Source organism: Carassius auratus, unplaced genomic scaffold, assembly GCF_003368295.1.
Source record: "Carassius auratus strain Wakin unplaced genomic scaffold, ASM336829v1 scaf_tig00214327, whole genome shotgun sequence".
Lineage (NCBI taxonomy): Eukaryota > Metazoa > Chordata > Actinopteri > Cypriniformes > Cyprinidae > Carassius > Carassius auratus.
The window spans coordinates 579,594-592,595 of NW_020527617.1; the positions used below are offsets into that span (position 1 = coordinate 579,594).

Below are 13,002 nucleotides of genomic sequence, written 5' to 3' on the forward strand. Positions count from 1 at the left end.
ACAAATATAAATGCAAATTTTACATTCATAAACACGCCTATATAGGCTAACCTCTACAGTGGCGTGCGGAAGTTTAGGAACTCCTTTCAAAAGATGAGAGAGATCATACTAAATGCATGTTATATGTTTTTATTTAGTACTGTCCTGAGTAAGATATTTTACATAAAAGATGTTTACATTTAGTCCACAAGACAAAACATTGCTGAAATTATTCAAATAACCCCACTCAAAAGTTTGGGAATCCTTGGTTCTTAATACTGTGTCCTGTTACCTTACTTGTTAAAACTTTTGGAATTTGAAGATCAAGGTAAACTGTACTTAATTTGTGTTCTGGGAAACATACAAGTATCTTATGTTGCTTACGAAGGGCAGAACTAAATGAAAAAAAAATATATATATATATATATATATTTATATATATATTTCAACAAAATAAGAAAAATTTGGATATCTTCATCGTGTTCAAAAGTTTTCACCCCCAACTCTTAATGCATCTTGTTTCCTTCTGGAGCATCAGTGAACGTTTTAACCTTTTTTAATAGTTGTGTTTGAGTCCCTCAAATGTCCTCAGTGTGATAAGGTGTATCTCAAAATCATAAAGTCACTGCTGGAAAGGGTTCAAATATGCAAAGATGCTGGAAAACTGAAGAATCTGCAGGACCTTAAAGATTTTTCTGAAGAACGCTGCTCAGTTTAACTGTTCAGAACAAACAAGAGACTCATGCACAACCATCACACAAGAGAAATACAGTTGTGGATCATCCAGGTAACAGCACACAGTATTAAGAACCAAGGGTTCCCAAACGTTTGAATGGGGTTGTTTTAATAATTTCAGCATTTTTTTGTGTTGTGGACCAAATGTAAACATATATATATATAAATATCTTACTCAGGACAATACTAAATAAAATAAAAAATAAAAAAAAATAACATGCATTTAGTATGATCTCTCTTATTTTGTTAAAATTATTCACATTTTCAATGATTCTGCAAGGGTTTCCCAAACTTTAGCATGGCACTGTATTAAATGTTGGAAATGGAAATGTTGGAAATATTTTAAAATATAAAGTTGTTGTTATCTTAACATATTGTTGGCCATTTTATTATTATATTATATTTCTGCAAACATTTATCGTAACATATTTTGGGCCATTTTATTAGTGCATCTAGACAAACTATTCTCATTATTTACTAATTAATCACATATCGAGAAATATTTTTCAGAATTTAATTTAATTTTGTTTTTCCTTCATACACCTGTAGAGGGCGCGTCTTTGGCTCCATGGTAACGGCACGGCGTTCTTCCATGGCGATTTCCTGCTGCCGCTTTAGCCCAGAGAATAGACACAACGCTGTTTTAAGCTTTTTTAAATAAAGTAACGGCAATATCCATATAGCTTGAGATTTTATTTTTAAATAATAAATATATATTTGTTTTCGAGTTATCATGAGCCGCACTCCTGATGCAAGAGCGAGGTAAAAGTTGTCCAGATTTGTGATGACGGCTGGGAAGCTTGCTAGCCTGCTAAGCTAAATACTAAATATAGTGCGTGTTTTATGATGTGATTGACTGTAAATGCATTAGCAGAACTTTAACCTTAATACCAATATATCAAAACAGAAACTGTATAATTATCTGTGTAGCATGTTCGCACGTTTCCGAGATGCAGGATGATAAAAGATGCTAACTTACTTATGAACCGTCCTCAGTTAAAGTATATTATTAAGACATGTCTGCCTAGTTTTGTATCACAGTTTCTCATACCAGATAAACGTTTTGTCTATTTTTTTTTTTTTTAGATAAAAACAGGATGCGAAAGCGTTTTAAAAACAAACTCTTACCTGAGAGACTATACATCATGATAGTCTTGTAATACTGACTGTTCCTCTCTTGCACAATAAATTTGACATTCAACCCTGTTAACATGCTGATAGAGGGTAAAACCTGTAGTCTGATTTATTTGAAAAACTTTCCCTCAGTCAGATAATGTTTTTCTTTCTTTGTTGGACATTGCAGAGACACCCAGACCAAGCAGATCCAAGAGAACATCACCAATGTAGAAAAGCACTTTGGAGATCTCTGCCAGCTGTTTGCTGCTTATGTCCGTAAAACTGCACGACTGCGGGACAAAGCCGATCTACTGGTTAAAGAAGTCAGCCTTTATGCTGACACAGAGACTCCGAACCTGAAACTTGGATTGAAGAATTTTGCAGATCAGTTGGCTCAGATCCAGGACTATCGACAAGCAGAAGTGTGTTTAAATCATGAAAACATACTTCAGCATATTTGTGTTTCCTATTTATATAAAAACACATACTGTTGTTCACAGGTGGAGAGGCTGGAAGTCAAAGTTATAGAGCCTTTGAAAGCATATGGGAATATGGTCAAAACAAAAAGGGTAAGATTTTTCTCCATAAGCAACCTCAGGTAAAATGATTTATATTTAATAGTTCAAATATACAAATGTCCTTTTCCCAATGATCTCATGAGGGCAGCATTGCATCACTTTCTGACTAAGCATGACGTACTGTGACTGTGTCATAAGTCAAAACCTACTAACTAGAGTGCTCTTTTCTACCAAGCTTTTATGATTTCATCAAATTTTTGTACAGGAGGACATGAAGCAGACGCAGACTGCACGGAACAGAGAAGCCAAGCAGATGCAGCAGCTGGAAAGGATGAGGCAGAGAAACCCCTCAGACAGACAGATTATTGTATCCTTACGGCCCAGTGCTTTTATTTTAGAGTAGGTCAGAAGAGTAGGTCTCTTTAGGATCATTGCTTAAATTTGCATATCATGCAAGATGCCATAATTTTCAAATGACTTTATAGATTATGGCTGTCAGTCAATTAAAACAAATTAATAGATTTAATGGCATCAATAAATTTATGAAGTGCAGATATATCAATAATTGCTGAGAAATTCATCAAATAAAAATGCATTATTGTGTCAGATTAATAAATGAATAGATATAAAAAATGATGTTAAAAGTCAATACTGACTTGGGATGTGTTTATTTTTTTTGACACGTCATTTTTAATACAATTAGTAACAAGAATCAACAGCCCTGCTAGACATAATGACAAATAATCTTAAAGATATTTGTTGTAAATCACAATTACAGATTAACCTTAACAGCCTCTTTCAGTCACAGGTGGGCCTTGTGTGCAGCAAACTGTAATATTATCTCGAAACTTTTTTTATTTTATTTTATTATAACCAAGTAGGTCCAACTCAGCCTGGTACTAATATGTCAGTTATACTCAACCTGATGTGAGTCTTTACATTCTTCTCAATTCAAAACCTCTTGGTGAGCTGATGTGAATGTCTGTTACTTGGGAAAATTTTATGCATTTTTTTATTAAAAATTTTTTTCTGTTGTGTCACGAAAGGCCGAGAGTGAACTCCAAAGAGCCACGATGGAAGCCACACGCACAACTCGGCAACTGGAGGAGACAATAGATGACTTTGAAAAGCAGAAGATTCGTGATATCAAGGTCCTTCAGACTGCACGATTAGTCATTTAATAAGTAATATCAATTTATTTTGTAAATGGATAAAACAACCTTTAATTTTAGACTGTCTATTATACAAATATAAAAAATTTACATTTATATTATTATACAAATATAATCTAATATTATAAGAAATTCAAACAGCGTCCCTGAAAACTTTACTTTGTATAAAACTAAACCCACATTTAAGTAAAAAAAAATTTTTTTAATACTTTTATTCCACAAGGATGTATTAAATCGATAAAAAAAAATGAAAGTAAAGATTTCTATTTTTTTTATTTCAATTTCTTTTTTAATTGTAATAATATTTCACAATATGACTGTTTTTATTGTATTTTGATCATATAAATGCAGCCTAGATGAGGATAAGAGAGCATTAATTACATTTTTGTGTCTCATGTGTTTAATGCAGAAAATTTTCGGTGAATTTGTAACAGTGGAGATGGCATTCCATGCCAAGGCTTTGGAAATTTACACAACCGCATACCAGCACATTCAGAATGTGGATGAGGAAGGAGACCTTGAGGTGAGCGCTGTGCTCCAGCACCGCTGCTCTGGCAGTCCTGCTGGTTCCAACTTGTCTGTCTGTGTTCTTTCTCTTCCTGAGATCCCCCTGCTGTCATAATGATGAAAGCTCCTCCAATCCTGATGCATAAAAGAACCAGAGAAGCATCTTGCTAAGCATGTTCAGTCAGCTGTGAAATGTTGGCACTGGCTAATGCATTTATTTATGAATTCATACATTGGCATGCCAAAACTTATTTTTATTCAAAACTTTGTCAATATTTCCTTGACTTGCCGGGGAAGAAAATCACATAAATATTACTTCATCAGTGATTTTCAGGGAAACATTTCCTTGTTCCTGTCTGAACATTGCCTGTAATTGGATGTGTAAACTTGTAATAGTCACATATTGGCACATGGTGACAAGTTTATGAAGACTCAACTAAACCATAGAGATAGGTCATAAATATCCTTCCAGTAATATTTAACTGGAGTTTATAAAGTTGAGTTGACAATGTTTGTTGGCACACCCTCACCAGGAAAGAGTATGTAAATGTTTTTTTCCCCCAATCTGAATGACATGGTTCTCTGTTGCTACAACACAGTATGTGGTATTAGTTTGTGTTGACTCATTTCTGTTTTTAATGTATGCTGTTGGAGCTTGGCTGTACTCGTTATTGTTTTATTATGTGGTGGGTGATAAGATGACATTGGGTTCTTGGCGGTCTATATGTAGAGTAGTCTACAGACTTTATTTTTTGTCTTGACAGGTTTTCAGGAACTCACTGCACCCCCCTGATTACCAGTCACGGTTAGAAATAGTTCGCGCCAATTCTAAACTGTCCTTAAATCGAACTGGTACATCAATGAGTAAATCAGGAACAATGCAGGTTAGTGCTTCCCCATAACTCATGCCAAAGATAAAATGACTTTCTATTGTTAAATGGATAATTCATGTAAATCCTTCTTATTTTTATTAGTTCTTTTGAAGAATGTTGGTAACCAAACAGTTGCTGGTCCCCAATGACTTCGATACTATTGGGGTAAAAATCCTCGATGAGGAGGAACGATTGGTTGCCCACGTTCTTCAAATTATCTTCTTTTGTCTTCAGCAGGGTTACAACTTGAGGACAAGTAAATGATCTTTTGAAGGGCAAGTAAATTGTCCTTTTAAGGCCCATTCACACTAGATTGATAACTATAAACATAATAATGATAACTGTATTAGCGTCCACACCATCAGAAGATGACGCTCTGTTTATTCTAAGAGTGTGCTGCAGTTTGGTCTTCTGCCACTTGAAATGCTCAAGCTCTTTGAAGCTTTTTAAATGGTGGATTCTGATTGGCTGCCAATGTTTTTTTTTTTTTTATCACTTAGGAAGATAATCATTCTTAAAGTGATATCAATGATTTAGATTGGAATTTTATATTTATACTTATCATCCTTGGTGTGATGTATCCCAAAACTGAAAGATTCTGTTTCTGGTGTAGTCAAGAACGTCTAGCAGACAGAGGAAAAGGGATGACGAAGAAGATGAAGAAGAGGAGGAAGATGACGAGGATGATTTGGAGGAAGTGACTGATGATGAGCATTAAAATATTTTCAGACAGTGGCATTCCTAAACTGTAGTTAAGAGTTTTTGAATTGAGATGAATGACGTTATAAAACTAGTTTGCATCGCCAGCAATAAATGTGATGTAATGATAATTATGTTAGATAAAGGTGAGTGCATGGTTAGATGTTTGCTCTCTTGTAAATCATATACTATAAAATTATATATATCATAAAAAATCACCTTCAAAGAGAGTGTTAATTTTTTTAATATATATATATATATATATATATATATATATATATATATATATATATATATATATTAAAAAAATCTCCCAATATTTTGTGTGTGTGTGTGTGTGTGTGTGTGTACAAAGTGCCAAGCAGTTTCTGTGATCAATATATTTGGTAAGAATGTGCCTTTGAGCATTTTGGTGTACCAATAAAGCTGGCTCTTGCTTTCGCATAATAGGCCATTTTCCTAATCTGAAATGTCTGAGTGTGTATTTGTTCTTCTGTTTACAGTGTGTGCATACCAAAACACTCACTGTACGTTATACACACAAACAATAGTGAACCCCTGGAACTCGACCCACCCTGTGCTCGGCATCATTGTGTCTCATAGCTTTTATGTCAGTCATGAATGAGTCAGAAACAGTAACCAGTTCTGCTGGTGTAATTATGACTAAGAGCAGAAGTGTTGAAGACACATAATTAACATTGAAATGCTATATACATTGTTGAAATGTAAGCTATGTTTCACTGTATGAACCAAGAATCAAGTCTGCTGAAAAAAAAGGACAGGCACTGTTTATAACAAAAAAAGAAATCACTTTTTTTTAATCAAATGCATGCATCTCAACTATCTACAGTACACATTATTTTCAACGTGTTTAACATTAGTAAATATTTTATTAATTTAAAATTCTAATTGGATGCACCTTTGGATTGTGAACTGAGTTATCTTAGGTCTTTGTCTCCAGGTGTGCGGATACGTGGCATTGCATGACAGATGCACAAAGTGGCCTTTCATTTAGTGACATTGCGGATGACAGTATCTAAGGAAAGGATTCCCTCCTCACCCATATGACTCATCCATCACAGAGGCCATAATGGGAACCAGTGTGTGTTTGTGTGCGCTGTAGCGCCTGACTGTACTGAATATTAACACGATGGTTGCCTCGCAGCGTTTTTTTACAAAAAAAAAAAGCATAGCTACAGCATGAGTCAGAGAGAGAGAGGTGCTGCGGGCTCTGGGTAAATGTTCCCCAGTATATACACTCTCTCCATCTATCAAGCAGATGCAGAGATTTGGTTGTCACGAAAACACTCTCTGACCTCTGCAACAGCGTGATTTTGACATGCATCATCTCTGAATTACTGCACATCTGAAATATTTTTGATGTGATTTGATTGATATGATACATTTTGTTGCATTTTCCCCTTTCATAATTCTTTGGAATCATGTGTAATGAACTGAGTAACTGTTGAAACATGTTGAAAGTCGAGACTTATTTACTAAGAATTAACATATTAACAGAAAAGTCATTGTCTCTGCATCAAGCGAATTCAAATGAAAGCAAAAAAACTGGTTAATCATATATTATGTTCTCAGAAGAAGTACCTGCACAGGTTTGTTCTGTCACCCTGTGCTTATTTTTGTTAATGGATTTTGACATCCGCTTTCAAAAGCATACTGCTGCCACATATAATATTTCGCAAGTGCTTATCTGAGTGGAGGATGATATAATCAGCCAGAGATGCCTTGGGGTCATAAGCTACAGCAAGCAGAAAAGAAAACAGGCATCTGTCTTTGCTGGCTCTGACCAACTCAGCTGTGCAATGAGGATATGTAAATCCTCATGGTTGGATAAGTATGTTTGTAGAAATATCTATGCACATTCCATTATTGGTCTTCATATAGGTTTAAGTCAGGAGGATCAGCTTCCCTCGGTTTTCAGAGTCAAGATCTATATGATTCATTGGCGAAGCATGTTGTATGAAGCACCAGACCCATCCATTCTGCTCTAACAGTTTCAGAAATAGGGATTGGCTTTGGGCGCTTCTCCCTCAAACAGAATTTGGAGATATGATTCAAAAATGCTGATTTAAAGTGATACTTGAAACTGTTGAGTCAGGGTGAGTATGTGACACACATCTACACTGCTTCAGAAAGTATGAATGGCAAAATAATAAGATTTTCTGATGGGTTTTAGACTCAAAATCAATGCCAGTTCTGTGAGGAAATGAAGGTTCCACATTTTTTTTTCCTCTTCTTTTTTCAAGATTCATTTTGGTTTCCCAAATAATTTTTCAGACCTTTTTTTTAATGTGAAGAAAATGTTAATAATCTAAAGAATCGTTTTCCACTATAAAACGTTTTGTTCAATGAAACAAGGTAGGTTCCATGGATATTAGAGGTTCTTCATTAAACCAACATTACCAAAAATAACTTTTATTTTTAATAGTGTAGGGGTTCAAGAAATTCCCACAAGGTCAAAGGGCAGAACGCTAGACCCCAAGGGGCTTGTCAACCCCTGAGGAACCATCGTTGGTCTTGACCTCATTGGCATAAATCCTCCTTGTTTAAATTATATGACATGCAAAGACCTAGACTGGGTGCATGATTAAGCTATACCCTGCAATACGACAGGAATTCATTACCCACAGTATAGAGCCAGTGGTTTTACTAATGTCTGAAAACCGCGTGCTAATTGGGAAAATCCCATTGGATTTATACAACAAAGAGGAATGTGTCCCATTTCTTTTATGACCACACATGTTGTCAGCCAAGCACATTTTCTCAATTTCCATCAAACGTGCCAACTTTGTGCTGGATCCAAAGAAACAGAGTGTTTCCACAGGTGAGACTTTGAAGAAAAATGTATTATATTGCACTAAAGGATTTATATTCTTGCAAGGCTTAATAGCGCTTTCATTAAACTTCCATTAAACTAATGAAACTCATGTCATAAAGACTGCTTATTTGATAAGCAGTGTCTTATTTCATGTAAGCAAAAGCCCAGATTACCTTATCAAGTGACATATGGCTCCTCAAACTCCTTACATGGACTGCTGGGCCATGTGTCATCGGAAATAAACAAAATAGGCAGAGACGAACAAGTGGTGGCTGTCTCAAAGGAACGGATAAGAGAGACAGTCACAAGGTCTTGTTTTGGAAAAAGTGGAGAGGTTTCCATGGAGCCACTATTTGATCCCATGATAATTAGCTTAGTTCACTGATTGCACAACATCCTCTCCATTGGCTGTGAGGTGGCCTCATCAACAGGAACGTGCCTCTGTTTATGCTTTCGGTCGCCACAATGCCTGACTTGAGTTTAAAACGTCTCGTGATAAACACAGGAAACACAACAGAGAGATGTTTGTTGTTGGACATCCGCTCTTGTTTTCACACAAATTACGTTTAATGGTTATTGCTATAGCTGTACGACAGTGTTGCCAGATCTGCATAACAAATCCAACCCTTTTCCCAATCAAAACCAATTAAAGTGGTCCAAAATCTATAGTAGCACATATATTTAAACTCAAAATATGTCACTTAAGAAGAACCTAAATATATATTTTACAGTTATGCTGGAAAATCATGGTAGCATTTTAAGATCTTATTAGTTACTAATATAAACTAATAATTAACAATATATTTGTTATATTGATGTATTTATTAATATTTGCTAATGTTAGTTAATAAAAATATAACTGTTCATTGTTAGTTAATGCTAACTCTGGTCCATTAAATAATATTATTACATGGCTCTGTGAAATAATTACTTAACAGATAAAACTTTTGATTTTAATAATGTATTAGTAAATGCTGAAATGAACATTAATAAATGCTTTTCGTATTTTTCATTATTAGTTCATGTTAACTATGTAATGTAGTTAACTAATATTAATAAACGGAACCTTTGAAAAAAATCATTGTATAGGGATCATAAACACAGTCTGTTTTCATAAAAATATCTTACTTTTAGATTTATATCTAGAAAAAAAAAAAAGAAAAGAAAAAAAAAAATATATATATATATATATATATATATATATATATATATATATATATATATATATATATATATATATATATATATATATATATATATATATAAATATTTCTGTAAAATAACAGAGGTAGAGTAAAATATTTCATTACAAGCTTTTCTGTCAAATTTGATGTATGTAATTTGTCAAACCTTTAACCCTATGGGGAAAAACTTAACCCACGGTAACATTATAAAAGTAGCCAACTTGGCAACCCTGGTGTAGAGCAGCAGTGCAATCATGACTGGTTTAAAACAGGCCTTTGTGTATCATTTGCCAAAAAATTTAAATCCTTCATAATTTACTCCACAGATATCACTACTCACAATCTTTGTATGTCAAAAAAGAGCAGCTTGGACATTCTGTTAAATTTCTCATTTTGCACTCAGTTCTATCTCATGGTTTTGGAATATCAAGATGGTGAATACATTTAAGGACTCAGCTTCAGTATTCTCCACATCCCTTAAACCACACCGGCCTTTGGATAGGAGTTACAGTAGTAGAGTATTACAGCTAAAACCAGTGTAAACCCATGCTATATTAACCCTTCAATATCCAGTCTTTTCCACTGAAGAAAAGCTTATACATTTTGCAGATTTGTCTTATGCAAGACAATGGTATGTTCAAATATATGGGTTTCATTGGACTTTCGTTATTTCGTAATTAGACTGTTTCCATAGGCTGCAGCTCTAATCTATTATTTGCATCAGAGAGTGGCTGGGGTTGAAAAGTTGTGTTGTGTAAGTGTGGCGAAAAGGGGCAAAAAGGGTCTGTTTGAAGGGTTGGTGGTGGGGTGGATTTTGCAAACCGGCACTGCTTGCTTTTGTGCCTTTTGTTTACAGCAGGTTGTTGTGAGAAGCCGTTTGAACAGCATTGGTAGAACAGTTGTGCAACTGGCCCATTTGCCCAGAGCAAATAGCAGCCTTCTGAGAAAGGGGGCGAGACCTCATACAGAGCCTCTGCTTTTTTTTTTCTCTCTAGTGTCATCGCTTTTAATCTTCTTGACTCCTGCACAATTCTTTTCGAATTCTTATTGTGTAATGTGTTGATAAAGGTTTCACAGAAAAGTAGCACACAAAACCATTACAGACAGAGCCGATGTTTGCCCATGACTCACACTGTGCCTATTATGATCTTATTATGCACAATCACATTCCCATTTATGCACTGTCTCTTCATGAATAATCTCAGACATCGCATGAGAACTTCTAAAGGTCAACACCAACAATCGGCTTTTTGAATAAATGTGTATATACGTGGACAAGAAGTCATGTTGAGTAACAGGATGCTGGCTTGTAAAGACCTGCAGAGTTCATACACAAAAACACCTTAAAGAGCTGCAGATAAGAAACACTGTAGATCATTGTATTACATTGAATTGTAATACATGGGGGGTCGGGGGGATTAAACTACTACTGAGTTCATGGTTTGGTGTCAGTAAATATGTTTATATTTTATATATTTTTCAAAATTGATCAAATTTAAATTGATCCAATGTAACAGTAAAGAATTTTATAATGTAAGAAAAGGTTCCTTTTTCAAATAAATATAATAAATATAAGTATATACAAATTTAAAATATACAGTTTTGCAAACACAGGAATGAATTACATTTTACAATATAAAACAAAATGGAAAATAATTGTTTAAAATTGTAACAATATATTTTTGATCAATTAAATGCAGACTCCTTTCAAAAACCTTAAATATCGTACCAACCCCAAACACTAGTGTATGTCAATTATAATAAATACATTTTTAAAAAGATAAATAATTGTAAATAATAAAAATTAATAAAAATAAAATAATAATAAAAAATAATTGTATATAAATTAAAACACTTTCTTTATTATTATTTCTTCTGTATTAAAAAATAATAAGGTTTGAAAAAGTTACAAAATTCAGAAATACTTAATATTCAACAGAAATTATAGCTCAGTAATCAAATAAATAATGTTGTGACAGCAATCTTTTTTTTTTTTTTTTTTCTTTTTTTTTATGCAGACAGTCAGATATTCTTGTTTCCACTGATACACACAATGCTTTTAGGAACATTTTTAAATCATGCTCAAATGGTTTTACACACAATAAAATTTGTAAAGACAATGTATGCAAGCATTTTCACTGGCGTATATTCCATATATGACAGATATAGGATGTAATGATGCAAGAAGCCCATAGAATGCCCAGTGGGGCTGAATTATCATCTGTTCTGAGCACAGCCAACAGACAAAACAGGAACAGCTGGTGTAAGAAGTAGAAGCAAATCTGACCTTTCCACAGAGTGGGTCCCTTCTTTATTAAGAACAAACACTGGGCAACAGAGCAAAGACAGGAAATGGTACGTTTGTGTCAATATGTCTGAGGGCAAACACACTCATATAAACAAGCGTCCCATCAAGGGATGTTGCTCGTTGGCCAATGATAAAGGGAATGCTGAATGGGGACTACTGGGAATCCTGTGTTTACTGACCGTCCAGTGATCTTATTCAGAAGTGACCATCTGATTCAGAGCACAGTCAATATTGCAATGCAAAATTTCCTTTTGTTGCCACTTAAGCAGGTTTCCATAAAGACTCAGCTAGGATTCTGAATCATGGATGTGAATATGGTTTTTGTAACGGGATGAAAAATATTTCTTCTATTGAAAGATCTTCTAAAACACTGTTATGGTGGCCTATTGAGACAAAGCAGACCATGTACAGTAGGATGGAATTCCTCACGCTAATTTATCATTTTGAGTCATGCTGGATCTTACTGACAGAAGCCGCTAAAACTTCCCATAAACAGAGCTGCCATTGAAAAACAGCGAATTTGAAATGTAAAAATGTTCTTTTCAGCTGGCGCTGCGATGAATGCAGACCACACACTCAGTGGGTGAACAAGCAAAGGATTTTTTCCTTTTAATGAGCATCTCAGGTCATAACAAGCAGTTTCATTCATATTCATGTCTTACTGTCTACGCAACCAGCCTAATGTTATTTCACATCAGAGGCATTTCTTCAAAGCTAACAGGGGTGTTGCCAACAGACCGTAATTCTCTAACTTTAATGATTTAAAATGAAAGAGCTTCTTAACATTAATAATTATCTCTTCATATTCCAGTGGGTCCATGTGGTTGGTTGGTTGGTTGATTAATTGTGGAGATGCAGCAACTGTTGCGTGATTATAAACATCCGTGATGAGATAATAACCCAAGTTACCATGGCAATTGCATAGCAACCATTTTTCTTTCCAGTGTTTTTGGAGTGTTGCTAGCTAAAACTTTTCATTTGTAAAGAAACAAGTCCATTACTAAGTCCTTTTAACTTTAAACTGTCGTTCTAGCCAAAATACCAGTCCATAATCTACTGTATAACAAGCACTTCCT

The 13,002-nt window shown here is 34.6% G+C and overlaps 1 protein-coding gene across 1 annotated transcript; it reads left to right on the forward strand.

Annotated features, from left to right (window-relative positions):
• The first annotated feature begins 1,275 nt into the window (after positions 1-1,275).
• Positions 1,276-6,061, forward strand: LOC113091873 (protein FAM92A). Its single transcript, XM_026257543.1, has 9 exons — positions 1,276-1,476; positions 2,018-2,252; positions 2,331-2,399; positions 2,614-2,715; positions 3,151-3,156; positions 3,395-3,499; positions 3,930-4,043; positions 4,792-4,911; positions 5,513-6,061. The coding sequence occupies exons 1-9, from the start codon at positions 1,448-1,450 to the stop codon at positions 5,615-5,617; spliced, it is 885 nt and encodes a 294-aa protein (XP_026113328.1). The 5' UTR covers positions 1,276-1,447; the 3' UTR covers positions 5,618-6,061.
• Positions 6,062-13,002: the final 6,941 nt, after the last annotated feature.

Excerpts from the sequence above, each read along its gene's own strand:
- LOC113091873 (XM_026257543.1), top strand. The coding sequence starts at position 1,448 with ATGAGCCGCACTCCTGATGCAAGAGCGAG. Across the intron at positions 3,500-3,929 it reads AGAAGATTCGTGATATCAAG|AAAATTTTCGGTGAATTTGT; the intron begins GTCCTTCAGACT and ends TGTTTAATGCAG. Across the intron at positions 4,044-4,791 it reads ATGAGGAAGGAGACCTTGAG|GTTTTCAGGAACTCACTGCA; the intron begins GTGAGCGCTGTG and ends TTGTCTTGACAG.